The sequence below is a fragment of the Eutrigla gurnardus genome (genome assembly GCF_963514095.1).
Source record: "Eutrigla gurnardus genome assembly, chromosome: 7".
NCBI classification, from domain to species: domain Eukaryota; kingdom Metazoa; phylum Chordata; class Actinopteri; order Perciformes; family Triglidae; genus Eutrigla; species Eutrigla gurnardus.
The window spans coordinates 25854826-25881011 of record NC_139921.1 but is presented as its reverse complement, the minus strand read 5'-3'; the positions used below and the strand labels follow the sequence as shown (position 1 = coordinate 25881011).

Here is a 26186-nt window from a genome sequence, read left to right as displayed (position 1 = left end):
TTTTTCATGTACAAATATACAGTATATTATGTGTGTAATAATTGCTATAGCAGTAGTTTAGTCATGATTATTGTTTTTGTATTAAACATGCAATAACTAAATTATTGTTGATATCACATATAAACTCCCTTTATTTCAAAAGGATATCATTGTAATAAAACTTTGTCCCTGCAGGAAAAGTCCTGCAGTATAAAGCTCAAAAGGTCTACAAGGATGGAGAAGGAAGTTAAGTTTTGTTATTGACTTTGTGTTACAAATAGTTCAATTACCCATATTTCATGTTAAAAAAAACCCTTAAAATTAAAAAACGGAAACAAAATATATCCATGCGAATAAAAAAACCAAAAAAATAAATTACATTGTAAATCATAAAGTGTGGAATGATTAATTGTGTTACTCATTTTAAGATTTAGCCAAACTTCACTTCACGTTGGATGGGAAGACCGGAAGCTGCGTGAAGGGGGTTTTATTTTGAAGGGTTGTGTGATGCTGACGTTTAACTTCATTGAAGGAAACTTGAATCTCCGTGTTGAGTGTGTGTGTGTGTGTGTGTGTGTGTGTGTGTGTCGCTGTTGAAGTCTTCAGGTTTCCGCTCCGTGTCGTTACGTCACCGTCCGAGTTTCTGCCGAAACAACCGGAGCACCGAACCGACCGTGTGAAATGGAGGAGCAGCCAACAGGTTGGTGACTTTAATATAAATATAATAATTTATACCCCTACCTTATATCCGACATCGATGCCCCGACGCTGCGGTGACTTTATGTTCCCCTGAAAGGTCGCAGCCCGCCGGGCGGACCGCCAGACCGATGGATGAGCAGACAGCAGACCCTCACCTTGATATCAATGGCTTCCGTCAACTTCAGTTCAATGACCTGCTACTCAATATTAGGCCCGTTTTTCCCCGACGAGGTAAGAAGAATATTAATACAATGAATAATAACCCAGTTATAACGTGTTAACTGGCTTTATTAGAGCAACCATGTAGATTGTCCTTTCTGACTGAAAAGCAAGCAATGATATGTGGTTTTATTTAAATGTACTTTTCTTTACAAATATATATAAAATATAATGTATTATTTGTTTCTGTATTTTCATTTAAATGTGCAGGTACTTGGTCTGTTATGACCAGTAACATTTTACACAGATGTGTCTGTTATACTGCATTCAGGGGTCCGTTTCCAAACAGTCATGCTGTTACACTATTGTAAGGTTTTTCCTCATTTTTTAAAATTGTCTCGTGTTTTTGAGGCCCATCAGGCCCCCGAGACCACAGTGGAAACTAGCCTCCAAACTAACTGGCTCATTTACTTTTAATAGAAAATCAAGTCACAGAAATAAACCAACCTGACCTCGACAAAAGTAACCTAGGATCGCTTTAATACATCATTTTGTTTTATAGATTTAACCTTCTATTTGGTGATAATGCTGTTACAACACTTGATAATCCATTAATAGCCTCCTAATTAGTTCCTCTAATAAATGTTTCGATGAGAGGAATTATTATTTCTGCTGCCCCTTTTCCACAAATGAATTTGGTCCAAACAGTCAAATGAAATGTTGTTTCTATTAATGTCTGAACTCTGGTCTTTAAAACTATTCACCACTGATATCGCTGCTAACAAGTGGACTAATACAAGCGAGTGAAACAACAGCTGATGACCGTTGTCATGGATACAAAGAGATGTTTATCCTGATGAATGGCATCAGTGTGTTTTGGGTGGAATCGATGAGTAATCATGTGGCAGACATCCTTCCCTGAGGGCCAGTAACTCTGTTAAACCCTCAGGTAAGGTCAGCTGACTCCAGCTGCTAAAGGTTAGGGAGTCATAAATATCATGAGCTCAATCATTTCAGGCCTCATTGTATAAGAACGTCTTATCTCCATATATTCAACATGTATTGTATGAATCACTTTATATGACTTGTTGATGTGTGAAATCAACTCCTCGGACTGATAAAAGCACGATCTGCACGTTTCCACACAGGCAGTGAAGAAGGGCGCCAGTCAGACTGTCATCGGCCTCATCTTCGGCAGCTACGCCATCGTCAATCTAATTGGCTCGTTAGTCATGGGGAAATACGTGAGTACATGGATGTACTCTTATCAGTGTGTGGAGTGTGATCCGCCGCCCTCATTTACTCCCTTTGTTGCATCAGATTGTCCAGATCGGTGCAAAGTTCATGCTTGTGACGGGGCTCTTTGTGTCGTCGGGCTGCACCATTCTGTTCGGGTGAGTGTGTTAATGTGATGACATGCGACGTCACGCAGCTCTGTTACGAAAGTGGATCGTCACATATTTCAGCAGGTTTTAGAGCGTTTCAAAGCACCCAGACAGACACCCTGATACCGAGATTATCACTAACATCCTGATATAAAAACACTCTTATTCTGGAGTCATCAAATCTAATGCAAAGACTAAACTTGACAAACTGTGTATTAATGCGCAGATGAAAATACACTGTCGCCCATAAAGTTGGAATATCTTGTTTTCAGACAAAATCCTCTGTTTATTCCTATTTAAATGCACCAGTAGTCACTTTTGACCAGGTGCAATGATTACATGATGTGACAGGTGATATTAATTCATGCATCACATTTGTTTGCTGCAATAAAAGACAAGACATTTGTTTATTATTCCAACTTCATGGGCGACGCTGTAGTTCTGAACCCTTTTTGAGTAACGTTTGCTCAAAAACTGCAGTACTCAGCTGTTAGGAAATTATTTCCCCCTTTTTTTAACTATGTTTTTGAATGAATGGAATTGGTGCTGAATCTTAAGAGGATTTTAAAAATTAATTGGATTTGGTTGACTGTGAGAAAAGTATAGAATAACACCTCACCATTTAAGACAAAAGCAGAAAAGTGTTTATTTAATCCCTGCAGGCTGTTACAGTATTGTTTTTATGTCCATGGGTCTTTAGGGATGTAATGTCACTTTATTTTAATGTGGATAAATGCAGATTTTTTTTTATTTTATTGCCACTCTGCATTTGCTTCCATGTTTCTATTCGGACTCCTGTTTGACATTAATTTCTTATTTATTTTTGCCGTTTGTTTCTCGCAGGTTACTCAACCGGGTTCCTGCGGGCGCCCCTTTCATAAGTCTGTGTTTTATAGTGCGGTGCGTAGACGCTCTGGGCTTCGCCGCTGCTATGACCTCATCTTTCGCCCTGACAGCAAAAATATTCCCGAACAAGGTGGCAACTGTTTTGGTGAGTGCAGACAATTCCTGTGACGCGCAGACATTTTTGAATCACGAGACAAACAGAGAAAGCATTATGTTTAGGGTTGTTTTGTTTCTCCCATTTCTCCCAGTGTTATGGAAACGAATACATATCTACTGGCATGTGTAGTAAAAGCTGCATATTTTCTCTGTTTAGGGCAGTTTGGAGGCCTTCACAGGGCTTGGTCTTATTATGGGCCCGCCGGTGGGAGGATGGCTCTACCAGTCATTTGGATATGAAGTGCCTTTTTTACTTCTGGGAGGTTTCCTGTTGATTATGGTTCCTTTCAACATATGTGTCTTGCCAAGCATCGGTAGTAGTTTATCCTTTTCATTTCTAGTCATCTAATCAAATGTTTTTCTCTTGGATCGTAGCCATGAGCTGTACTTTGTGCTTCTGTGTGAACAGAGTCAGACCCCTCGAAGGGTTCCTTCATTCCACTTCTCACCAAAGTGAAAATCATGCTGATCTGCTTTGTGGTGTTCACTCTCAGCTCCGGCCTGGGCCTCCTGGATGCTACGTTGTCCCTGTTTGCTATGGAGACGGTAATATCCTTTCCTCTCATTGTGAAAAGAGTTTGTTGTGCCTGACGTCAACGAGTCTCTCCCTCTCTGCTGTGTCCAGTTTAATCTGTCGCCGGGCTACGTGGGGCTCATCATGCTCGGCTTGTCGTTACCCTACTGCCTGGCGTCGCCGCTGATTGGGTACATTACTGATAAATATCCTGTGAGTATGAAAGAAAATGGGGTAATTCTGCCAGAATTTTAAGCTTGTCATTTTTGACTAAATCCTGTGTGTGTGTGTGTGTGTGTGTGTGTGTGTCAGTCCCTCAGGGGTTGGTTCATGGTGACAGGAGGGACCACCTCAGCGCTGGGCTTCTGTCTACTCGGCCCCGTCCCTTTCCTTCACATCCCGAGGTGAGCGTCCAACACGAAACACATGCAACTCCACTTTAAAAGAACAACCCCTACAATTTATTTGGACAAAGCGTATTCTATGCTCTTATTATCTGTCCGTTTAGAACGGAGCTACAGCCAGCAGCCTGTTAGCTTAGCTTAGCATAAAGACTGGAAACAAGGGGAAACAGCTAGCTTGGCTAAAGGATAAAAGGACTCTAATTGAGTATTCATCCACTGTGATAATGCTACTTTTACTTATATAACTGTGTGTGTGTGTGTGTGTGTGTGTGTGTGTGTGTGTGTGTGTGTGTGTGTGACCAGTCAGCTGTGGTTGCTGATCACCATGCTTGGTGTAATTGGCTTTTCTCTGGGCATGACTGGCATCGCCACGTTCCCTGAGATCATCGCATGTGCATAGTGAGTGTCCTCGCTGGTCGTAGTGCTAATAGTAATAATGAATAGTTATAGTTATAATAGTTATACTGGGAGTGAATCACATGCTACACTTTGGTCTTTTCTTTGCAGCGATCAAGGCTATGAAGAGACGCTGAGCACTCTTGGGATGGTGTCTGGAATGTTTGGGGCCTTTTGGTCTTTGGGGTAAGTCTTACTCGTTTTTCAGTTGCCTAGAAAATGCAGTAGATATTAAAACAATGTTCTCACTTGGTTCTTATTTGCTGTTCTTTGTTCAGGATGTTTTATGGCCCTATTGTGGGTGGCCTTATTACCCATCACCTGAGCTTTGAGTGGGCAGCTGCAGTCCAAGCACTCTTGGGGTTTCTGGCTGTAAGTATGAGTCTGTGAAGTCGCTATGGTTCAGGTCCATCTAGGTGAGAAAAGGATGCACGAAGCAATGAAAAGGGGCATTCTCATTTTCTGGCATATTTGCAGTCTAATGTGGGATTTGAAGAAAAAAATCTATTTTTACATTTTATGACCATCCCATCAAAAATGTATAATTAGTGGAGAGTTGATGCTTTACACGCGTGGCATTGAAAGGGCGTGATGATGCGTGTGATTGTTACACACACGTTACTCAACGAGCACTCTTGTCCTCAGGCCTTTCTCCTGGCTGTGTATTACCTGTGTCACCCGCCACCAAAACAAAGGTAATCATCAACCTCAAATGAAAATAATCAGGTCAACTTGTCATGTATTAAGATGCCTCATACTGAAATACTACTACGTGGACCCTGTTTCCCTGTTTGACGCAAAACACTCACTTTTGTGTTTGAATTGTAAGCATTGGAGAAGCTGGTCCAGGATCAGATGAAAGCACTCCCCTCCTGGCTGAATGAAGACCCCACCAACGTGTGGAGGGAGGCCATGCTGAACAAAACAACGTCTCATTGTGTCAGCTGCTTGTGGCTATTCGCCTCCAAATTATACAAATTGTTTAATTATTTCTGCCAGGAGAATCATGTGGTGGGTTGTGTGTGTGTGTCATTGTGTGTGTGTGACACACACACAATGACACACACACACACACACGGGCGACCCACCTGTGATTCTGAGTGCACCTCTCCAGCTATAATTAATAGCCTTTAATGTTTTGTAAAGTATAATTTTTTGGCATTGCATAAGTATTTAAGTAGATTTCATATTTTACATGATGATGAATGAATGTAACACGATTAGTCGACCAGTGGAAAGGCCAGACCACAAACTAAATGTGCCTTTTGTTCTGAAGCTCTGATGTATTAACGATCTTGTGATGTTTGCTGCATCACATGACCTGGATTTATGACCAATTTCATTCAAAACCTAATAAAATCTGTGGTAGAATTTACATGATTCATAGAAAGCGATTAACAAAATATTTGGAAATGCAATTGTTTTTTTTAATATAGCTCTGAAGAAGTGACTTATACAAACTTTGTGAATCTCTTACAGGCTAACCAAACTACAATATAACATCTTGTTTTCTATAGCATCAGTAAAAATGTACACGATAGTCTATGCAATCAATATGTAAAATGTACAAGAATTCTTTGAGCAAAGACATTTTATAAACAAATCTTTACATTACATAGATCAACCTGTATTTAGTACAATACAGACTTACTGACTGTTCAAATATAAAAATAAAAAACGGTAAAAACAGTCGATACAAAAAGTGTAAAACGTGAAAAGAAGAGAAAAGGTCAAGACAGTCAAGTTGAAAACAATGACCTCTGTGAGATTATGTGTCGGGCTCAAAGGCACCATTAGTCCGGCCCGTGGGTCTCTTTGGGAGGGGTCTGTCTGTCGATCGGCCTCTCCTCCTGGTGCTCGTCATCACCGGAGCATCCGCATCCGAAAATGTGGCTTGAGACGAAGACGAAGGCGCTCCTGGCTTTTTCACCTTCTTTTTCCTTCTAGTTCTGTAGGAAAATCATCCAATCAGAATTCACTTCTAAAACCATAATACAACACGACGGTTATAAACCTGCTTTTTAAAAGAAACAATTGAATACGTATTAAGAAAAGCGACGTTTTGGAGCCCCATGCAGTGGAACTACGACCCCGTGAATGTAGTCGGAGGAGGAGGAGGATTTAAGCACAGCGAGCCACTCACTTGGCATCAGTCAACTCAGGCTCGGTGTCGGAGAGGGTTGGCTCAGAAAGAAACCGAAGTTCCCCAGAAGAACTAATTGCAGCGGACACCTTGGAACAGTAAGGAAGAAAAGATGAAATGACAGGAAAAGCCACCGTAGCATACATGAGTTCATAGTGGTGTATCTCCATGATCGGGATGATATATCGTCACAAGTAACCTGAAAACAGCCGTCCAGCTCGCGATCATGGAAGAGGAGAGATAAATGGAGCCGATTTTTAAATATAGAAACCGAGAAACCTTATGATAGATGATCATCATATTTAATTTGATTTGATTTGAAGGTTCCACGAGGCTGTACTTGTGAATTGTGAGCAAGAGACAGATTGAGGTGAAATCTAATTTAACCAAAGAGAAACAGGCACCATAGACACTAGAGAGAAGCCCTACACAGCCACACCCACTTCCACCTTTTAGCCGATATACACTGATGAAAAGAAAGGATTCGAATGGGAGGACCCTGCCTCTCCTCACCCTGGTTGGCGTTGCCCTCTCGCCCGGCCCTTCAGACAAGGCCGTGTGCGCCTCAACAGACTCGGTCACCTCTTCATTGTAATCTCCTACGATATAAAATAACCCATTTCAGAATTTCATACACGTCATGCGCTCGGCATCCATCACAAGACATCGCCATTCACTTACTCTCGTTTGCTACATGCGAAGCTAGGAAATATCCCTGCTGCCCATTGGCCAGACGCCCAAACCACCAGCTGTCGTTGTCTTTGTACAACACTTGGATGACATCACCGCGTTGTATGGTGAGCTCATCAGAGCGATTGGCTCTGTAGTCACGGAGTGAGACGACCTGGAAGAGGAAGGCAGCGGGTGGAGAGGTGGCATATAAGAGGGGGCGCTAGCATGCGACTCAGCTGGGCAGCTACGATGGATACTTACTAGTTGAATGGGGGCCGAATCCGTTTCCACGTGGACGCCGGAAGAAATGTAGTCAGGAAGGTTCTGATGGAGAAAAGAACAGAGATGTAATCCTGTAGATTACATTCTAATGTGCACAGTCACATCCATCTGTTTAACATTCAGCCGACAAAGAAAAGAATCACAAACAGCAAATCAAGAAATATACTTTGAAAACTGCTAGACCGTCTATTTGTAATGTGACGCCGCTGGGACTGTGAAAACAAAAAGGCCGACGTGGTGAATTAGCATGGAATCACGAGTCTTCATCGCTCAGAGCGTTCACTGGCTGCCGAATGCGTCTCCTCTCCAAAACAAACTGATCCCAAGATTAAAACCGGTGAATGGAATATAACTGAATAAAGAAGTTCCACATTAAAAAGCAGTTTTTGGCAGATACAGCTGTTTGCTCAGCTTGTTTCACCGATAACTTAAGATACAGACGTCTGATGATTCAAATCCATCATCCGGTAAAAATATATAATGAAAAATGACAGATCTAAAAATAGTGTATGGTAAAAATGTGGCTTAAAAGAAATTCCTGAGAGCTCAAAGTTACTCCCACAACACGGTTACCTTGATTACACAATTCTTTGGGTTTGAAAATATGCTGAAAGCTACATATTATACTTTTAACAGCCTTACCGCCTGCAGTCTGAAAGGTGACGCTCCTTTTAGACGCTGACCGACTGGACTGAACCCACCTGGAGTTACAAGGAAGAAAAAAAACTAAACCAGGCCCAAATATCTCATAGTGGACTGTAACACAATCCAGAGACTTCCAGACAAGTGAGGTGAACCTGCTTCAAGAGACTAAACCAGAATGCAGGAAGTATGATCTAGCTCTACCTTGTTCAGATAAAGTCTAATTTGCCTGCTTCAGTTTCACGAGGAACTGAAATTATTTTTACACTTCTCAGCTAGAAGTACCTGAACATTGTTCTGAAGTACAGTACTTAAGTGGAGTAAATGTATTTAGTTACATCACACCACTGCTGGAGCAGCCTCTTCATTTTGCTCTCATAGTGCACCAGATTGAATCCCGTGAGAAACTATAATCTTGCAAAAATATTTGACCTATCACAGAGCAGCGGTGAAGTCCTTTCGTGGGTTAAAGACAAATAACGGTGTCGATTAAGCCACTCACGGTTTTGGCTGCTCAGAGCTGCCTGAGGGATCAGCTGCTCCGCCAGGGCGCCGGAGAGCTGCAGCTGGGCGTGTGGCGACAGGAGCGACGGAGGTGGTAACGAAGCACCTAATCCCGTCTGGAAAGAAAAGGCTGCATTGTTTGGTTTCAAAGGAGCAGTAATGTTTCAAATTAAACTCATGTTAACGACTGTCCGCTTGATGTATACGTGGCCTCTGGTGAGGTCAGGCCTCCTAATGCAATATAACATCAAGATTGAATTGAGAGTTTAAAAAGTTTAATGTGACAAAAATACACAAGGCAGCCAGGATAATAAAGCAGCTCAGTGAAAATGCAATACCCTTCTGTAATGCTATGCTAATAAAGATTTAAGATAGAATAGATCGAGGTTTTAAGAGGTGGGTTTCCTTCCTCGGCACGTGAGAGGAAACCTCAGAACAAGCTGGTTTGACCTCACCTTTATTTAAGTGCACTACGGTGTGTTTACAAAGGCGTACGAATCAAAAACTCACTGTGCCAGAATCTATCGTGAAGCTCCTCCCTGTGTGAGTTCTGCTCATTCCGTCTGCAAACCAAACACACAGAAACAGAATATCTTCCATGCAAACACAGAGATCCAGATGTAACGCACCACAGCATGTTCATTATATAAGAATAAAAAGATATATATAGTACCTTGCTCATAAGTGTATCCAGAAGTTGAAGACCTCTGATGTGGTTCCTAAAATGATTTGAAAAGGTGAATTTTGACATATATTGAATTTCTGTATTTATATATACTTATCAAAGTAACAGAGGGAGAGTATTTACGGTGAGTACTGAATCCAGTTGCTCCTTAACAAACTGCATTTTCAATGCAAGTCTCGTTACTTGGGCAAATTGATCCATGGTTGAAGCAGCGGACATGTCCTGCAGCGCTGGGGGGTCAGGTGTGGTTCTGGTGGTTTTGGGGACTGTAGAAGCCGATCTGCTCGTAGCTTTTATATTGTGCACGTCCAGCTGGGAAACTGTGTGATACAGCATCACATAGATTGTATTTTAAATGTGTGTATCAACTGAACGGCTTTGCTGACTGAAATAACATTCGGAAAAAACGGCTCTCGTCAGATGTTTTCACGAACCTTTGCGATCGAACAGGTACACGCGGATGGGCTGGCTCTGACCGAAGGCACTGAAGGCTACCATGTTTTCGTGAGGGTGGAACGACACGCCGTGGAGAGCGGTGGGGTAACACAGCTCAGAGTAGACCGCCACGTGGTCACCTGAGAAGACAAGGACGACAGAGAGCTGGAGCCACAGGGCGGAAGGACTACTTTCAAAACCCACAGAAAATGAAGATGAAAATCTCACCTGTGTCTGTGTTCCACACGTATGCCATCCCGTCTTCACTACCAGAGAAGATGAAGTTCCCGCATGGCGTGAAGGTGCTATAGATTCTCTCTCTGTAGTTTGTGGCTCCGATGTACTTCTTTACAGCCAGGCTGAAGGGGCCAGACACATGATGGATATTTCAAATTTGAACAAAGCTGCATGTTTCATATATTCCTCTCCAATCTATCCTGCAGACTCAGCTTCTTTTTGCACCGGGTCACTAAAGCGGCTATATGTTAAGTCACAAAACCAGCAGCGGCACTCAAAATGCAGAAGAGAGGTCACAGCTTCCTGTGAATACAGAGAGTGCTTCTTAAGTCATGTCTTGTCTTATTTACATTCTCAAGTCCATCATCCTCAGGACACTGTCTTTGGCGTGAATGAGCAGGCACCGCCCGTTTGGATGGAGCTGCAGCATGTTGATGGGGACGCCACTGAGGTCACTCTCGTCAATTTTCTGCCGAGACAAAACATGCATTTCTTTCCAACGTCTTTCCTACTGCTAAAATAAGAAATCTAAAGCATATTGTATATGTATCAAACATGACAAATGTCTACTTTACCATCTCTATACACCAGCGATGACATGGCGGATGACGCTTGCTGTCATTTACTGTAGTTTTCCACACGAGGATGAGGCCTGCGTTGTCTGCAGAGAACATTCTCTTTCCTGATTACAACAGATGGGAAACCAGTTATACGAAGGCACGAGTACAACATCCTTCTTCACATCATAAACAGAGAACATCCTTTGCTTTACAATAGACTGTAAGAGCAGAAATACTAAATATAATCCCCCTCAGAAATGTACTTAAATGCACAGCATGCTCACAAACGAACTGAAAATGTACGTGTGTGTGTGTGTGTGTGTGTGTGTGTGTGGGGGTGAAGGCAGCAGCAGCAGCTTATGATTAAGAGATTAGCTATGAACATTTTTTTCTTCTTTTAACTGAGCGTAATACTGGGAGATCTCTCAGGTCCTCAGAAGTAGAAAGCAGCCTACTCTTTCTCTGAATGCCGTTGACTGTGTGGAGTTTGGTTGATGACTAATTGTATATCAAATTCCATCTTGATAGCAATTCTCAGGTAAATATTAAAGCCTCAGAATGCATTAGGTGAGAGGTTTATTTTTAATGATAAGGTTCACACACAACATTGAAAACACGATACCTTCAGAGTCAAAACAGACTGAGTTGATGAAACTGTTGTGGCCCTCAAACTCCTGCAGCAGCTGGCCGTTCACATCGTCCACGTCGAGCCTCCACACCCGTATGAGGAAGTCGTAGCCCCCGGTCACCACCAGGTTCTGGGCTGTGGGGTGGTACTGTGCACAGTACACAAAGGACGGATGAGGGAGCACCTTCTGGGCCGTTGCCTGAAGCCTCTCCACGTTCCACTCTCTGACGGAGGAGAGCAAGACAATGTAATAATGCAAAAAGAATTATGTTCTTTAAATAATACTCTTGGGTCAGTCAATCACCACTACAGCCCAAAACATGCTGTGTCACTGGTAACAAGTGAGCCACTCAATACAAATGGTTCTTACTCCCCCTAGAGGCGCGACAGCAAACAGCTATTACAGCAATTCAGTCCCCAGCAGTGACATCTAACTGTGACATCAACTCTTTCACTCACTCCCGATGAGTAGTGTTTATTTTTCAAGCCAAAAAACTCACCTGACAGTTCCATCAGAGGAGGCAGACAAAATGCTCCGGTCGTCTCTGGACCAGCAGAGATCATAGACTATTTTGAGATGACCACCGAAGGCAGCCAAAACCTGGCCGGAGGGAATCTCATACACTGTAAATGAATGGGATGTATAAATATGCATGGAGGTTTTGGAGCCCTGAGGTCATCCCCAGAGCTGCTCATGTATAAACAGCCAGTTAATTAGCTGGATATTTCTGCTTGGGGTTTTTTTTTACACAGACATGGTGTTGCTTACCTACGACAGGGAAAGCATCTCTGTCGGCACAGGCGGCAGCCAGCATGGTGCCGGTATGAGAGAAGAGCACGGTGAGGCAGCCCATCTGACCACCACGGAATGACTGCATGGACTTGTTTGGAATCCGACACACCTTTAACAGAGAAACTCCGGTGTGTTTGTACAGTCAACCAAGTGTCATTATTTCTGGTTTACATTAACAGTGACATGCCCATGCAGAGAACGGGGACTGTGGATCTCCCGTCTCATTACATTGGCAATCCATAAGGAAGGGATCACTTCACAGCCTCTATGGACAGGAGGAATTGTCACAGTGCTGATGCAGTGAAGAATGAGTAGCTAAGACTAATAATAATGAATAATAATAATTCCTAGTTCCACCAACCTGTCCAGGCAGCCTGCTCCATGTCAAGGCTGGTGGCTTGCTGTCTAGAGGCTGAGTCATGCTTCGCTTGGTGACCTCATTCTGCAGTTCGCTGTAAGAGGTGCTGCCCCTCTCCTCCTGCAGCGCCATCATGGAGCGAATACAGGGGTCCACCTGCAGAACAAAAACCATCTCAGCTCCAACATACGACCCAATCCGCTTGGCTTTACTTTAACCTATAGTACAGATGCAAAACAGAAGACTTCATTATAAAAGATAATAACATAAAATAATAATAGTGGCCATAAAATGGGCGACTGACTTACATGCTCAGGGAGTTTAATGCCTTTCACTGTGATATAAAGGGTGGATGCGTATTTGTCTCGGGGGTACCTCCTCCACCACTCGGCCACCTCAATTGTTTTAGGTTGTCTCTTTGCCCGAGGTGGAGGACGGAAGAGCTGGAGGCGAAGCTTGCTGTCGATATTCAACACACCATTTGTGCCTACAAGCTGAAGGACACAGTGAAGATTGTAAAATAACTATTAATAAGAGCAATTAAAAAAGTATAAAGTCAGACCAAGCCAAACATAATACCTTGAGGAATGCCCATGCAATCTTTCTGAATCCTCGCTCACGCTTGTCAACATCAACATTTGCTCTTGCTTCTTCCATGGTGATGAAGTCCAGGATCTTTACGAGAAATATATATATAGAAAAAGAATGATTGACGGCTAAACTGAAAATAAACAAATATGTCTGAGTGAAGTTTCTCTTACTTCGAAGAGGAGTATAACCCTGGGGCTGTCGTCGTTTTGTTCAACAAAGTAACCGAAGCGTTCGTTGAAGATGATCTGTTCCTGCCACTCAGGGATGATTGATTTGTTTTTCTTGAAGTCAAAAGGTTGAGTCATGATGGGGAGAATGTGGTCGACGTTCTCTTGCTCATAAAACGAGGAGACCTGCCGATGGCTATGAAAACAAGACAAAGACTTAATGTTCAAGCAAATACATGCTGTAAAAATGCAGAAAGTCATAAAGATGGGACAGTAAACTGTGACCATTCAAAGGTTTTACCACCTTCTATTCCCTTTGAAATTACCCAGTAATAAACAGGATTACTGGATTAGTCTGAGTGTCCATTCTCACCAGTCTTCTTTCTTCACATACTGTCCGGTGACTTCATCCACCACATGTATCTTCACCATCGGGTGTGAGATCAGCAGGTCCGACTTGAGTCGATCTGTTTTGTGGACGTACACTCCCAGCACGAGGCTGTCATCAAATGTTGGTTTCTGTGGAACTTCTGCCTCCGTTTCACTCTCTTCTTTGACGACTGAAAAATTAAAAAAATTAAAAAGTAGAATGAATCAACGCTGTACAGACTTTTCAAATTATTTCCTGGTAATAGCGAGGCTGACAATTAACATCCAGTTACCATGCTTTTTCTTCTTCCTTTTCTTCTTTCCTTTGGATTCTGCTTCAGTATCTACGTCTGCATTCTGGTCAGCATCTTCCTCTTCATCCCTAGATGACCAAAACGTATTAAATCTTACTTCAACATGCTGCTAAAAACTATAGCCTGTAGCTTGATTACTAGTAGATATACACACCCGTTATCCGACTGTGTGATCACAGATTTCAGCTTTTTCTTTTTCTTCTTCCCAACATCATTATTAAGCGAAACACCGTGGGAGACAACACTCTCGTCCTCAGTCTTGGATCCCGTCTTCTTTAAAGTCCTCTCCTCCTCCTGTACAATCTGCTCCTGGTATTCATGCAGCAGCTTGTCCTCTGCATCCTCCACCTGATTCTCTGGCTGAGCCTCTGGATCTCCTTTGCCTTTCCCCTTCTTACTTTTTCGCTTCGGTTCCTTACCACCGCCGACATCGTCTGGCTCCAAAGCGACGTCAGACTTGGAAGCATCGGCATCCTGGAGGTTACTTTTGGCATCCTCGGGTACTGGGAGGGAGGGAAGCTCCCTCTTACTTTTCTTCTTGCCTTTGGCTATTGGAGGCTCCTCTTGGTTCCTACTGTTGTTGACATTAACCTTTTCTGCTGTTTCCCTCTCTCTGCGCTCATTCTTGGTGTAGCGAGGGCTGCCCTGTTCAGGGTGATATGTGTTCTGGAGGATGGTCTCATCACCTTCCGTGTCCTTCTCAAGGTTGAGATTCTTTTTGAGATTCTGAAGCTAAAAGAAACAGCAGAAGGGAGAGCAAAGAAATGTCAGTCCATATGTTTCCTTTGATTTCAAACCAACTGTCATTTTAAACTATTACAACATACCGCAATAGTCTCCTGAGTTTCTGTGTTTTTCTTCTTTAACTTTTTCTTCTCTGATTCAGAGTACTTTTTGAAGACTTCATTGAATCTTTCCCGGGTCTTGGCCCGGTCTTCACTTGCACCTGTGAAACGGTGACACTGTCATTAATGCTCGGCGCCCCAACAGAGTGTACTAATACTACTACTACTACTACTGTATAATAATATGACGTTGAAGTACTTTTGCTTGAGTATAAATGGTGAAGATTAAACAACCAAATAGTGTAAACAATAGAAAAGAGTTTAACCTTGATGAACTATATCATTAAAAACAATCCTCATATATAAAATATGATCAAACCCTGAAATGAGGTATTCTGCATTATAACAACTTTTACTTTTGATACTTTCCTTCTGTACTTGTATTGCAGGAGGGGCCTTTGTACGCTGTGATATCACTCATTATACAACAACATAGACAGAAGGAAACTCACCAACCGGCATCCTCATGCAGCGCTATGTCTCTCATGCTGAGAGCAGAAGGGGAGTAAATAATCCAGGCAGGAAGCTTCCATCCTTCAAATACAAAACAGGCAACCCGTGAACGTTAACCGTGCAAAAACGGGCAGCTAGTGTAGCATGGTTGGGTGAAAGACTGTGGAACGAACCCGTGTCGCGTTTCTGTGGTTTCTGTGTGAAGCTGAAGCGGAAACGATCCGTGAAAAGCGACGGAGTGAGACTCTAAAACGTTAGCTTGCTAAGTGCTAACGTTAGCTAGCACAGTAGCAATGCTAACTACATTTGATACAGCGCGCTAGGATTTAGCTTCTTCAACAACCAGCTTGAGTGACCACAAACGCGTTTTTAGATGACGCTGTGGGTTTTAAACGAAGCTGGGTTTTTAACGAAGCTGTTTTTTTTTAAACGAAGCTGGGTTTTTAAACGAGCTACGGCGCGTATTTACCCGCAGTGATTATTGTTCTTCCTTCCCAACTTCACCGACGACGCTGCGACGGTTTCCAAGTCAACCACTTCAGGGATGAGGGCGGGTCGTGGCGGCCATGTTTGTGACGTAGCCGACAACAACAACACCGGCGATGGCTGAGCCGTCTCACAACCGTAACCATGGCAATAACAAGAGCTGTCATAAAATAAACGTTTAATTTTTTACCCCTTCAAAATAGTCTCTAAAAACGGTTTAACGTGACGCAGCTGCAAAAAAAACATTTTAAATTATATTGTCTATTATTTTACCAACAAAGAAAGAGCAAATTACAATTACAACAATTATAATGATACTTTAAAAAAAGAAATAAACAATGTAAGCTAACATAATAAACCACTTTACTTTGCAACTGAATACGTTGTACAAAATGGACTTCCATACATTAAATGTAAAAAAAAAAAAAAAAACGACCTTTACCTGGCAGTCACGTGACGAGCCAGTGGGCGTGTCTGCGTGGAGACGTGTGTGACAGGCACAGGCAGGTGCCGTCGTGCTGCTTTTCCACTGAAGATGTGGCAATGGCCTCTGGCTTCTGTGAAAATTGCTCCCGACTGCTCAAAGAACTTGCTCTCCATTTGAGTAAAGTTTGGCGAGAGTTTGAGCAAAAAGTAAGGGAGGTTTTTCGGGAACTTTCTCGGTGCACCTGCTGCTGCAGGAAGCCACCTGGGAGGAGCTGTCTGCAGGGGAGGACGCAGGAGCTGCTGTCTTCACGCCTGCTGCATGGTAGGAACAGTGTTTCCTTTGTTGTAGACAGCTTTCTGTGTCGTGGAGGCCAAACACACCTGTACATAGTAGTATTCATCATTCACCTGTTTCGTCTCTTAGATGATGAACGTCCACTACTTGATCAGGAAAGTCTACGAGCACTGAGCAGACTTGCAACCTCAGAAGACACTGATCTACAAACTACTGCAGCCATGTGTTATTTACATCTCAGTCATCATCGTGAGTAGAACTAACAAACATATGAGTTTATGTTGCTCGACTGTCTTCATGTCTTGCAGATGCGAAGGACGGGACTGTTGTTTGACGGTCGCGTTCACCGTGGAGATAAGCTCTCTATCGAGGGTTTCATGCAAATGTTGAACTGTATTTTTCTTTTGTCCAGCGTTTGCAGATAATTCCCAGCATGCGTGTGCTTTATTGTCAGGTTGACGTCATAATACATAGATTTATTTTTGAAATCCTGCAGTATGATACACAAGCCCATATAAAGTATGATTTGTATTCCAATATTCTCTTTTGTGAGATCTCTGTATTGATAAGTACAGGTTATCCAGCTGTATGCAAACGTAGGACCTCATGCTATTCTGCATAAACGTGGCAGTTGACAGATTCCTGTGTTAACTTTTTGCTTTGTCTTTCTTTCATTTTATTATTTTGTATGTGCTGCAGTGAAATCCCCCTTACCGGATGCCTTCATGGAGCCAGTCATGTCCTTACTTCTATCAGCGGATCTCGAGGTGCAAAAGACCATCTCTCTCTCCTTAGTCAACCTGTTAGTCAAGAAAAATGGTAGGTAAGAGATAAAAAATCAAGGTATTTAGGGTATTGTCTTTTGTGGATTCATAACCCTCAGAGCCCGTCTTTATTAAAGTGTTTTAATTGTTTAAAAACGTAATGCATCCACATGAAATCCCATTATCTCTGGATCAGATGGTCATATTTACTGTCCATGCACTCTTGATTTCAGTGTGCAAAGAGTTAGTGATTGAAATGGGGATGCTGGTGCCCATTCTGGAGTTGTTCCAGTCCGGTGATGCCACCGCTCAGTGCCACTCGTGTGCCTGCGTCACCATGTTGGCCTCCTCAGGTTCGTACAGACAAGGAGGACCTTTATTTCAAGTCTTAAGGAGACATTTCATGTTCATTTTCCAGGCTTATACCTTTTTTTTGGGGGACAGGGAAACAAACTGTTTCGCTCCGTCTTAGCAAATTTCAATGGAATTATGTTGCTAGGCAACAGGTTGGGTCCATGTTTACTTCCTGCCAGTTTATGTAATTTGCATCCACTGCAACCAGAAATAAACTGGGAACAATTTGTGTGCATCTAAAACTGTGAAATTGTCTATTTATTGTGTAGTTGTAACGTCACAACCGCACAATAAATCGGCTCATCTAAAAGCACCGTTTCTGAATATGGGCTGTGTGTATTTCTCCTTGGATTGAGGTTTTTTTTAATCCTTTCACAGTATTTCTATGCCACATAGACCTGCTTTATAATAGAATAAAGACTCACTTTGTAGGATATGGGAACGTTTAATAGCAGAACAAAAGCATAACCTTTTTGGTGAAGTTGTAGTAGTATAGTTTGACAGTGCAAAATGCATTTGGTCAAATGGAGAAAAACAGTGTAATCATGTGTGACTGCAGAGACACAACATGCCATTGTAGTTCTGTCTGGACCAGCTGAGCACACACGTGGAGTTTTTTTTCTTCCCTTTTAATACAGAATCAAACTGGGAAGCTATCATGGCGGATGGAATCATGCCACTGTTGGCTTTAGCGAAATCCTACGACCCCCAGGTGCAGCAGAACGCCACCTGGGCTCTGTCACATCTCGCACAGTCAGGTGGGGTCATTTTCATAAAAACCAGAAGCAGCAGTTATTGTGTTTTCAGTGTTACTTTGCTTCAATAGGACGTGGAAATAATTTCAGATTGGTCAGCGAGGATCTTATGCGAGGCGGGAGCCATTCCCGTCTTTGTGCTTCTGCTGCAGTCCTCGGATTCAGAGGCTCAGTTCTACAGCTGCACCGCTCTGTGCAGCATCGCTGCTGTTCAGGAGAAGCACCCAAAGCTGCTCGCTACTGGGGGTCATTTTTTGTTAAAGTCTCTTCTGACCCTCGTGTCTTCCTCTGTGCAAAAGGTAAATGTGAACGTTGGTGGCTGATGAGTTTGAAGTTGAATCAGAAACGATAAAAAATCTATATTTTTTCAGAATTCAACCCAGGCATGCAGATGCCTACACATTCTCTCAAAGAACGGTAACTATGAGCAACGGGGCCAGAAATGGATAATATACCCGAAGCAGAGTCTGTTTGTCATTTCCTTTGGTGTGTTTAGTTCTGATCCAGGAGCAGCTGATGGAGCTCGGCTGCGTGTTGCCTCTGAAGGCGCTACTGCAATCCTCTTCTCCTTTGTGGGCGGAATCGGCTATAACGCTGCTGTCCGCGCTGTCGGCACACCCACCAAACAATGTACGATTTCCTACAAAAGTGTCCCGACAGCATGCACACAACTGCTCTGTACGTCGTATCCCTGATAATGTTTCCGGTTTAATCCAGGAAGTCCTGGTGAGTGACGGCCTGGTGGAGGAAATCGGTCAGCTGCTTCATCGTCACACAACCAGCTCCGTCATATTCACACACAGCTGCAAGATAATCACTGACCTGTGTCGCTCCAGCACGGGTCAGCAGGTACACCGAGGCTACAATTATTGATTTCATGTCACATGTTTGGAGTAGATACACGATGTGTTTGTGTGTCGTGCTTTAGTTAAAAACATTTAAAGTGGTGTTTAATCCTTGTCATGTAGGCTGTGATGGAAAGTCTGTGTTTACCAGGACTCCTCAGGGCCCTTCTGTCTCCACCCCCCTCAGATGAGATCTGGCTGCATGTGACGTCATGCTTGCATCACCTCATGACCCGGGGTGAATGATGAATTAGCTTTTGTCCTGCTGAATTTCTAACAGATCCCTCTTTTGTATGACATTTTGTTCCTTCTATTTCAGATCAACTTAAGTCCACCTTATCGGTGACAATAACGTCGGAGCAAGTTTCAAGACTCGTGAAGTTGTCGGGACAAACACAACCTCCTCAGGTGTCATACAACAGCGCGTCCATCATTGGCAAACTGGAAATGACTGGTAATGTAAAGTATTGACAGAAAACATCACATAATGTAGTTTTAAAGTCATTAAATATTGTTATATTCTGTGTTTTCATACTATCCACTTAGGGGAGGTAGTCCAGTTATTGAGACCTCACTACGCCGCCATGTTGGAGTACCTGTTGGCGTTCCTCAAAATGAACGATTTTAAGTTCCAGCAGCTTGGCATAGTTGCAATATCCAACCTCAAGAAAGGTTTGTATTTGGCCTCCCCCTACTTATTAAGCACCCGAGGGTACTGCAGCCAATTATGCTATCATACTAGATGTCCCTAAGCATATTTGAACAAGTCAGGCATCGCAAATTCTGAGCCTGCTTTGTGCCTTCTTCCCTCGACAGACGGAGACTTCTCCGCTCTGCTGGCTGGCAGTGAGCTGGAGGCTCAGCTCTGGAAGGTGCATGCGCAGACGGAAGAAACCAGGCGGCTGCTGCAAACCATCCAGCCTCTTTCTCCATCTTCTGTAAACCCTCCGCTTCCTCAGAACAAACACTGAGAGATGTTAACAGTGTTTCCATTCATGCATCGTGTGGACAGGCAGCATTTTTATATGGTGTTTTAATTTTTATGTTTACAGTCCACAAATTAAGTGAAAAACAAGGCGAGAGATGCGACATAGTATCAACTTTAATGAAATATGGCATATATTTGAACAGCTTAACAAGTGATAGTTATAGGCAATACATAAACTATAGGATCAAATATTGACGATCCGATACATTTTTTTTTATATGCTTTTATAATGATAATAAACTCACTTGAACTCTATGCCTCAAACTTTGCTTTGGTAAGTGCAATAAAGGCTTTGTGCATCGTGTCTCTAAAACAACACTCACAAAACTGAAGCAAAGTCTTTGGAACTTAAATTCCTTAGCAGCTTAGAAACATGTGATTGCTATACTTCACAAAACCAAAGGGTAAGACAGGAAGTGGACTTTCGCCGACAACCTAAACTCTTGTTTGTTCTTGCAAACAGCCACTTGAGCCATCCTTATTCCACAGTGACAAAACTGGGGAGGGAAAAGTGCATCGATTGCAAGAAATATCACGATTAAGCAGATAGCATATGGCTAACATATGTTGTGATTGCTAGAACGGCTATTCCTAGTGTTTCACAGAGGCAACACTCACCCGCAAACTATCATCACCACTGTCTACACATAGTCGTTATTAGTTCAGAAACCTGCTGTACTGCAGAAAGTAATAAATACGTTGCCCAATATTTGTGCCACTGGTTACACGGGAAAAAGTGACCAAATGCTGACGTCCTCGGTGAGAAGCGAGGCTGTGATCTTCCATGCTCTATCAAGGTGCTGATTTGGCTGTACTGCTGCAACTCCTGCGTCTCACGGAGAAATCGCAGCTCTCCGACAAAGTCTTTCAACGTCTGCTCCCACTCTGCAGGTGATCAGATGACCTCTGAAGAATGCCCAGCAGGGAGACAAAAAAAGAAAAAGAAATATTAAATCAAAAGTTGCAGCGCAGCTCAGGAGATGAAATTAGTGATAAATGTTCAGACTTTTCCTTAAGGGGTATAGTTTACCGGCAAAGGAGAGGCCGTCCGCAGGCACTTTTAATGATATCAGCGTGACGAAGACCTCATAATAATCATATCTTGGAGGCTTCCAAACTTCAGTGTTTGGACAGCTGCTCTTTTTTCAAGGCTTATTCACAAGACTCACACAGCTCAAAGTTCAAGATGAATGAATGGTCTGAACTGTGTGGTCTGAAAACACTGCCATGCCTCTAAACAGCTGATTAGGAGCCCACATTGAGGCCGATGGAGCGTGTCAGTAAGTGCTACATCCATAAGTCTAGCCCAAACCTAAAGTTATCCGAATCTGTCTGGTGATCGGTGTTAATGCCCCCCCAACCCGAGGACAAGGTTCTCAGGTGATCTGCCTCACCTGCTCGTTGGTGGGCTTGGATTTCCTCCAGGCCGGTGAGGGTCCTGAGGGATCTGCGTTCTTTGAAGGCCACAACAGGTACCATGTCCTCCTCATCTTTCAGCCCCAGCTGTGAGCTTCTTGTCCCCGCTGGCAACTTGATGGCGACTTCTATAGAGCTACTGTGCACAGGCTCTGTGTTTTCCTTTGGTTGGGCTTCATTTGGCAAAATCCTCGCCGGTACAGATTTCTGTGTTGAAAGGGATTAACCAATTTGGCATGGACAGGTTCTTAGAAATGGAGCCGTTTAGTTATTAGTGGATACTGGATGTGCGTCATAAGAGCCCTGGGGCCATGTACTTTTACAAAAAAAAACAGTAAATGTCACCGTATCTGGAGAATCGGTCCTTCTGGTTCTCCGCATGATCTCCTCAAGTCGCTGGAAAAGAAAACCGCTTTTATTAAACTCTCAGAGTAGTCTCAGTGAAACCATTCAGGCTGAGAGAGACACCCTCTGATATAATTTATTGTTATGAACACAGATAATGTATTGTTGTATACATATATAGTAACCTATATGATGGATTGCAGGTTTGATTATTTAGAAACACCGTCTGAATGTCACCTTCTTCCTCACGAGGCGTGCTGCATCCTCTTTCTGTGCGAGTGCTTCTCGTTCTTGTTTCATTTGCTCTTCCTTTGCCCTCTCTTTGGCTTGTTCCTCCTCTCTCTACACAAACAGGGCAAACTGTGATTGATTGTTAAAAATAAATGAGAAAAAAACACTAAAAGCTCCCACAGGGACGCCTGTGATTGCAGAAACGGTCCCTTCTGTGAATGCCTACATGCACTGATGCACATGTTTGCATTTCCCACCTGTTTTTGCAGAAGGGCGGCTTCCCTCATCGCCTGAGCTCTTTCTTCCTCAGCTCGTCTCTGCTCCTCTTCCTCCCTTCTCATCTTCTCCTCTATGAGACGCTGAGCCTCGGCCTGCTGTCGCTCTCGCTCCTCTGCCCTCCTGCGTTCCAGATCTTCACATCTCCGCCTGAACGATTCATACATTTAGGTCCAATAACCGTGAACTGCATGTCTCTGCCTCATAGGTAGGCATTGTTACCTTTCAGCCTCCTCTTTTTGCAGGCGCTCCTGCTCCTCTCTCTCCCGTTGTAGTCGGGCCTCTCTTCTTCTTTCTGTCAGGAGACGTGCCGCCTCCTCTGGGTCTGTAGTCCCAGCTGAAGGTCTAGAGGTGACTTCTGGAGGCTGTGGAGCTGTATGAGGAGGCGTTTGAGGAGGACCTGAAGAGAAATAACAATTTCAAAACATTAAAATACCACTTTAAAAAGAGCACTTTTAGTTTGAAGCATTTATCGAGCTTACTTCTGTTTATAGCGTCTGTCTTTTTGTTGGGCAGGTTTGAACATGGAGCCTTCGGTGGATTTTCGTCCCTCAATTTCACTCGCTGACCTTCAGCTGATTTCCTGACCGGCCTGGAGTTACCAGGAGAGAGGGCAGAACTACAAACGGAAACATCCTCCTCAGGGACCGATGGGAGCTCGGGCTGCAGCGGGGCCGAGTTCTTGCTGTTTGATCTTCGGGGGGTCCTTTAAGATCCAGTAGAGAGAGCAGATGTCCCACTTTGTTCAGATCACTGTTACCGTCATGTACAGTGGATGTCTTTGAGCACTTACCGGTCAGGTGAGGGGGACGTCGTTCTGCTCTGTTTCACTTTGGCTGGTTTCACACTGGTGGCGACGGCTGGAGATCTGATAACTGAGTTCTTCTTTTTAGCATCAAGCTCTCTTGCTACTTTGATCTAAACCAATTAGAATAAAAAAGAAACAATTATCATATTTTTTTTTTTTACATGTTTCTCCTCTTTCAGTCCAAACATCGGAAAAAGTAAACACTGAAAAATTGACAGCTGGGTGATCCAAAGGAACACCTAGAATTACCTGTGCCAGATTGATGCTTCGTTGCTGGCTGTTCTTGGGGCTCGGGGAGGCAGATGGCATGTGGTGGACTGAACCAGACTTGTGCTGGGGTTTGGGAGGGGTTTTGGTGGTGGTGGTGGTGGTGGTGGTGGTGGAAATCATGGAGTGGAATGAAACTGCACGGCGACAAATATGAACAACTGAGCCAGTGATTTGTGCCATTATTATAGGAAATTGGATAAAAAAATATGACAAAATGGTAGAAACAGTGATGGAATTGTGAAGCAGCGCGTAAACAGAGAGGAAAATGAGCAGTTGGTTAGTTGTAGTAGTAGGCTGTCTTACAAAAGCACCACAAACAAGTAGCATTGCATTGCCATAATGTTAACGCAGGATTCTGTTAGCATGGAGGAGAGTACCTTCTTCTCCTGACTGACAACCAGCACTCTTGCTCCGGGCCAGATAAGAGCATGTGGGGGTAAGCAGCCGACTGACCAAGTTCTTCTCCCATGGTGACAGTGGCAAGTGACGTGGAACTATCCATATTGATCAGCATAAGGTTTTAAGTGCAGCAAAAACAAAGAAGATAAGGCACTCCAAGAACTGTTGCGTTAAGGCAAGTTACATGGAGAACAGATACGGTTAAGTATGGTGTTATGATGTTCTAAAAAGTTAAAAGAGAGTGAAAAAAGAAAGCACATTGTCCTCTACTAACCGTTCTTGATGGGTTTCCTTCCTCTCGGGTTTTGACCGTTGCTGACATGGACCCTTTGGCTCTTCTCCACCGTCTTACGCACTGCAGACTCATTTCGTTCCTTAATTTGGGAAAACAAGCTTCAGAGTCAGTGTTACTCAACCCAGAGGTTGGGAAAGCATCAGTTTCACTAAACACGTTGATTTCTACACTCAAAACCCACTTTCTCCTCCTTCAGCTTCTGATTGCGCTTCTCTTCCACAGCGGCACGCTTCATCTCCTGTTTTAGCCTCTGGCCCAGCACTTTCTTCTTTCGCTCCTGCAGCTGTTGTTCATAATATTGCCTGGCCCGCTGCTCCCGCTCCAACCTGCTCTGTTCCCGAGAGGCTGAGGGGGAAAAGTGATCCAGGATAAATTGATTCCTGCAGGTTAGTTTTATTCGAAATAATGGACAAGCCATTAACAGCGTCACATACCAATTAACCTCTGGTGCTCCTCTCTTCTTTCCCGTGCAGCTTTCAGCCTTTCATCAATATTTCCTCCATTGGCCACTGGAACGCCAAGATAATACGTTGTGGTCACTGGTTTGATGCCATAAATATGCGATTATCTTTGCAGAATGAAGGAGGTTAGAGCTGTATCAAACCTGCAGATGCTCGCACACTGGCCGTGTTGCAGATTTGGGCAGCCTTGTCGACAGAGGACAATGTTTTCTTTGGGCGTGAATTTGGTTTGATATAAACCCCATTGTCTAAAAGTGTGGGGGAAAAACAGCAAGTTATACGGTTATAAAAACAATATAGCGATACGTCTGACGTCTTCCAGGTTTCATTTTTGATCATCTGAAACTCAATATTTTCTATCTGTAAAGAATCTTTTATACCAAAAACAAATCAGCTTGAAAACGTTAGTAGCTAGTATAGTACTACAAATGGTAGCTACTGAGGACTGGGATGGCCTTAGGGTCAGCTGCACTTGAAAGAGCCATTATAAACTGCTGCCATTTAAAAGGCGAAGAGAACACGCTAGCACCTGATCAGTCCTCATGGAGATGAAACAAACAAACAAAAAACATCAAGACAGAGAGGCAAGACTGATGGGCAATCACATGTATACCTTTAGAATTAAATAAGGATATAATATGATTATGCTGTGTGTATTATGTCCACAGATGCTCCTATTTCCTTGTGTTTATTGAAGCCAATCACAGAATGCTAACGGATTTCTCAATGGAAATCTGTATATTATATTCCTGCGTCATCAATGTGATCAGATGATCCTGTGTTTTGTGATCTAGTCGTTCTGGCTTTGCCTCAAGGAAAGGCTGGTTTTTGATTAAACACCATACACATCGTTATTTTAAGAACAAAAAAGCATAGATGAAAAGCTACTAACCTCCCGATCTTTCAAATCCATTCTTCTTCTTCTGGCTCTCGATGGTACGAGTAGAAAGGGGTCCCTGCGATGGAGGGATGTCCCTGTGTTTGTTCTGCACAGCCATGCTAGCTTTTGAGGCTGGAATGCCAATGCTCGCACTCTAAAGCCCCCTCCTTTCTCCCCTCCTCCTCTTCCTCCTCCTCTTTAGAATTTCTATTTCAAGATGCCTTTGGGTCCTCACTTTGCAAGTGGGCTGTGCAGAGTACTGCCCTCTGCATCAGCTGCTTGTTGGTCTGTGCCTTATTAACCAAGAGAGAAGCATGAAAACAAGGCATCCAGTTATCCCCCCCACCCTGTAGGTTAGAGATACATTAGGAGGTTAGACAAAATATACTCCTGTCCCCTTTAAGGCTATGGATGTCTGGAGGGATTGTGTTCCTCGGTCAGTCACATCTATAAAAAGGCAACTCCCCCTTTAAAGATCTCACCCTTGTGTGCTGCTCTGCTTTACTTTCACATGAAATAGCTGTGTCACTTTAATGCCCCCACCACACTGGCTGCTGGTTGGATGGATGTGGGCAAAGGGATGCAGCGTTTCATGGAGACGGAAGAAATGGAGGCAAGGCTGAAGCCTGTCTTCATGAATAATTACCATGACAACTGTGGTGTTATATTCAGTGAC

The 26186-nt window shown here is 43.4% G+C and overlaps 4 protein-coding genes across 7 annotated transcripts; 2 read left to right on the top strand and 2 right to left on the bottom strand.

The window, feature by feature from the left end:
• Window positions 1-542: 542 nt before the first annotated feature.
• slc18b1 (solute carrier family 18 member B1) lies at window positions 543-5886 on the top strand. The gene is made up of 14 exons (XM_084013574.1): window positions 543-679; window positions 776-909; window positions 1986-2081; window positions 2158-2231; window positions 3066-3213; window positions 3382-3538; window positions 3634-3770; window positions 3850-3951; window positions 4051-4142; window positions 4446-4541; window positions 4650-4724; window positions 4817-4910; window positions 5184-5233; window positions 5368-5886. The coding sequence occupies exons 1-14, from the start codon at window positions 661-663 to the stop codon at window positions 5420-5422; spliced, it is 1329 nt and encodes a 442-aa protein (XP_083869700.1). The 5' UTR covers window positions 543-660; the 3' UTR covers window positions 5423-5886.
• A 63-nt stretch (window positions 5887-5949) lies between these two features.
• On the bottom strand, window positions 5950-15750 carry ahi1 (Abelson helper integration site 1). Of its 3 annotated transcripts, none has more exons than XM_084013695.1 (27): window positions 15390-15748; window positions 15216-15297; window positions 14746-14864; window positions 14073-14650; window positions 13898-13986; window positions 13609-13795; window positions 13239-13431; window positions 13057-13152; window positions 12786-12971; window positions 12481-12633; window positions 12096-12228; window positions 11827-11950; window positions 11321-11550; window positions 10714-10820; window positions 10489-10607; window positions 10130-10260; window positions 9901-10041; window positions 9590-9786; window positions 9455-9500; window positions 9292-9344; window positions 8780-8897; window positions 8278-8336; window positions 7615-7677; window positions 7363-7525; window positions 7195-7280; window positions 6682-6770; window positions 5950-6487 (listed from the first exon to the last, which is right to left on the bottom strand). In XM_084013695.1, exons 2-27 carry the CDS (start codon window positions 15229-15231, stop codon window positions 6307-6309), a joined length of 3657 nt encoding a protein of 1218 aa, XP_083869821.1. In that variant the 5' UTR covers window positions 15232-15297; window positions 15390-15748; the 3' UTR covers window positions 5950-6306. The 3 variants fall into 3 exon arrangements, with proteins under 3 accessions (XP_083869821.1, XP_083869822.1, XP_083869823.1); XM_084013696.1 differs by having other exon boundaries at window positions 15686-15725; XM_084013697.1 differs by lacking the exon at window positions 6682-6770 and having other exon boundaries at window positions 6342-6487; window positions 15216-15750.
• Window positions 15751-16202: 452 nt separating this feature from the next.
• LOC311015973 (uncharacterized protein) lies at window positions 16203-20384 on the top strand. Its single transcript, XM_084013416.1, has 13 exons — window positions 16203-16450; window positions 16553-16672; window positions 17123-17242; window positions 17421-17540; window positions 18180-18299; window positions 18387-18595; window positions 18668-18713; window positions 18793-18926; window positions 19014-19145; window positions 19265-19379; window positions 19461-19595; window positions 19688-19813; window positions 19958-20384. The coding sequence occupies exons 1-13, from the start codon at window positions 16246-16248 to the stop codon at window positions 20110-20112; spliced, it is 1737 nt and encodes a 578-aa protein (XP_083869542.1). The 5' UTR covers window positions 16203-16245; the 3' UTR covers window positions 20113-20384.
• On the bottom strand, window positions 20157-25913 carry map7a (microtubule-associated protein 7a). Of its 2 annotated transcripts, none has more exons than XM_084013415.1 (15): window positions 25523-25913; window positions 24774-24878; window positions 24604-24678; window positions 24351-24514; window positions 24149-24248; window positions 23853-23969; window positions 23455-23609; window positions 23191-23315; window positions 22880-23103; window positions 22620-22797; window positions 22379-22547; window positions 22128-22232; window positions 21891-21941; window positions 21524-21752; window positions 20157-21035 (listed from the first exon to the last, which is right to left on the bottom strand). In XM_084013415.1, the coding sequence occupies exons 1-15, from the start codon at window positions 25626-25628 to the stop codon at window positions 21025-21027; spliced, it is 1914 nt and encodes a 637-aa protein (XP_083869541.1). In that variant the 5' UTR covers window positions 25629-25913; the 3' UTR covers window positions 20157-21024. The 2 variants fall into 2 exon arrangements, with proteins under 2 accessions (XP_083869541.1, XP_083869540.1); XM_084013414.1 differs by having other exon boundaries at window positions 20158-21035; window positions 23455-23633.
• Between the last annotated feature and the right edge of the window lie 273 nt (window positions 25914-26186).

Excerpts from the sequence above, each read along its gene's own strand:
- slc18b1 (XM_084013574.1), top strand. Across the intron at positions 4,725-4,816 it reads GGGGCCTTTTGGTCTTTGGG|GATGTTTTATGGCCCTATTG; the intron begins GTAAGTCTTACT and ends TTCTTTGTTCAG. Across the intron at positions 4,911-5,183 it reads CACTCTTGGGGTTTCTGGCT|GCCTTTCTCCTGGCTGTGTA; the intron begins GTAAGTATGAGT and ends TCTTGTCCTCAG.
- ahi1 (XM_084013695.1), bottom strand. Across the intron at positions 9,787-9,900 it reads GTACCTGTTCGATCGCAAAG|TTTCCCAGCTGGACGTGCAC; the intron begins GTTCGTGAAAAC and ends TGTATCACACAG. Across the intron at positions 8,337-8,779 it reads AGCTCTGAGCAGCCAAAACC|GTGGGTTCAGTCCAGTCGGT; the intron begins GTGAGTGGCTTA and ends TTGTAACTCCAG.
- LOC311015973 (XM_084013416.1), top strand. The coding sequence starts at position 16,246 with ATGGCCTCTGGCTTCTGTGAAAATTGCTCCCGACTGCTCAAAGAACTT. Across the intron at positions 19,380-19,460 it reads GCATCACCTCATGACCCGGG|ATCAACTTAAGTCCACCTTA; the intron begins GTGAATGATGAA and ends CTTCTATTTCAG. Across the intron at positions 19,596-19,687 it reads TGGCAAACTGGAAATGACTG|GGGAGGTAGTCCAGTTATTG; the intron begins GTAATGTAAAGT and ends CTATCCACTTAG.
- map7a (XM_084013414.1), bottom strand. The coding sequence starts at position 25,628 with ATGGCTGTGCAGAACAAACACAGGGACATCCCTCCATCGCAGGGACCC. Across the intron at positions 24,515-24,603 it reads GGAGCACCAGAGGTTAATTG|CCTCTCGGGAACAGAGCAGG; the intron begins GTATGTGACGCT and ends TTTCCCCCTCAG. Across the intron at positions 21,753-21,890 it reads GGACCGATTCTCCAGATACG|AAATCTGTACCGGCGAGGAT; the intron begins GTGACATTTACT and ends CTTTCAACACAG.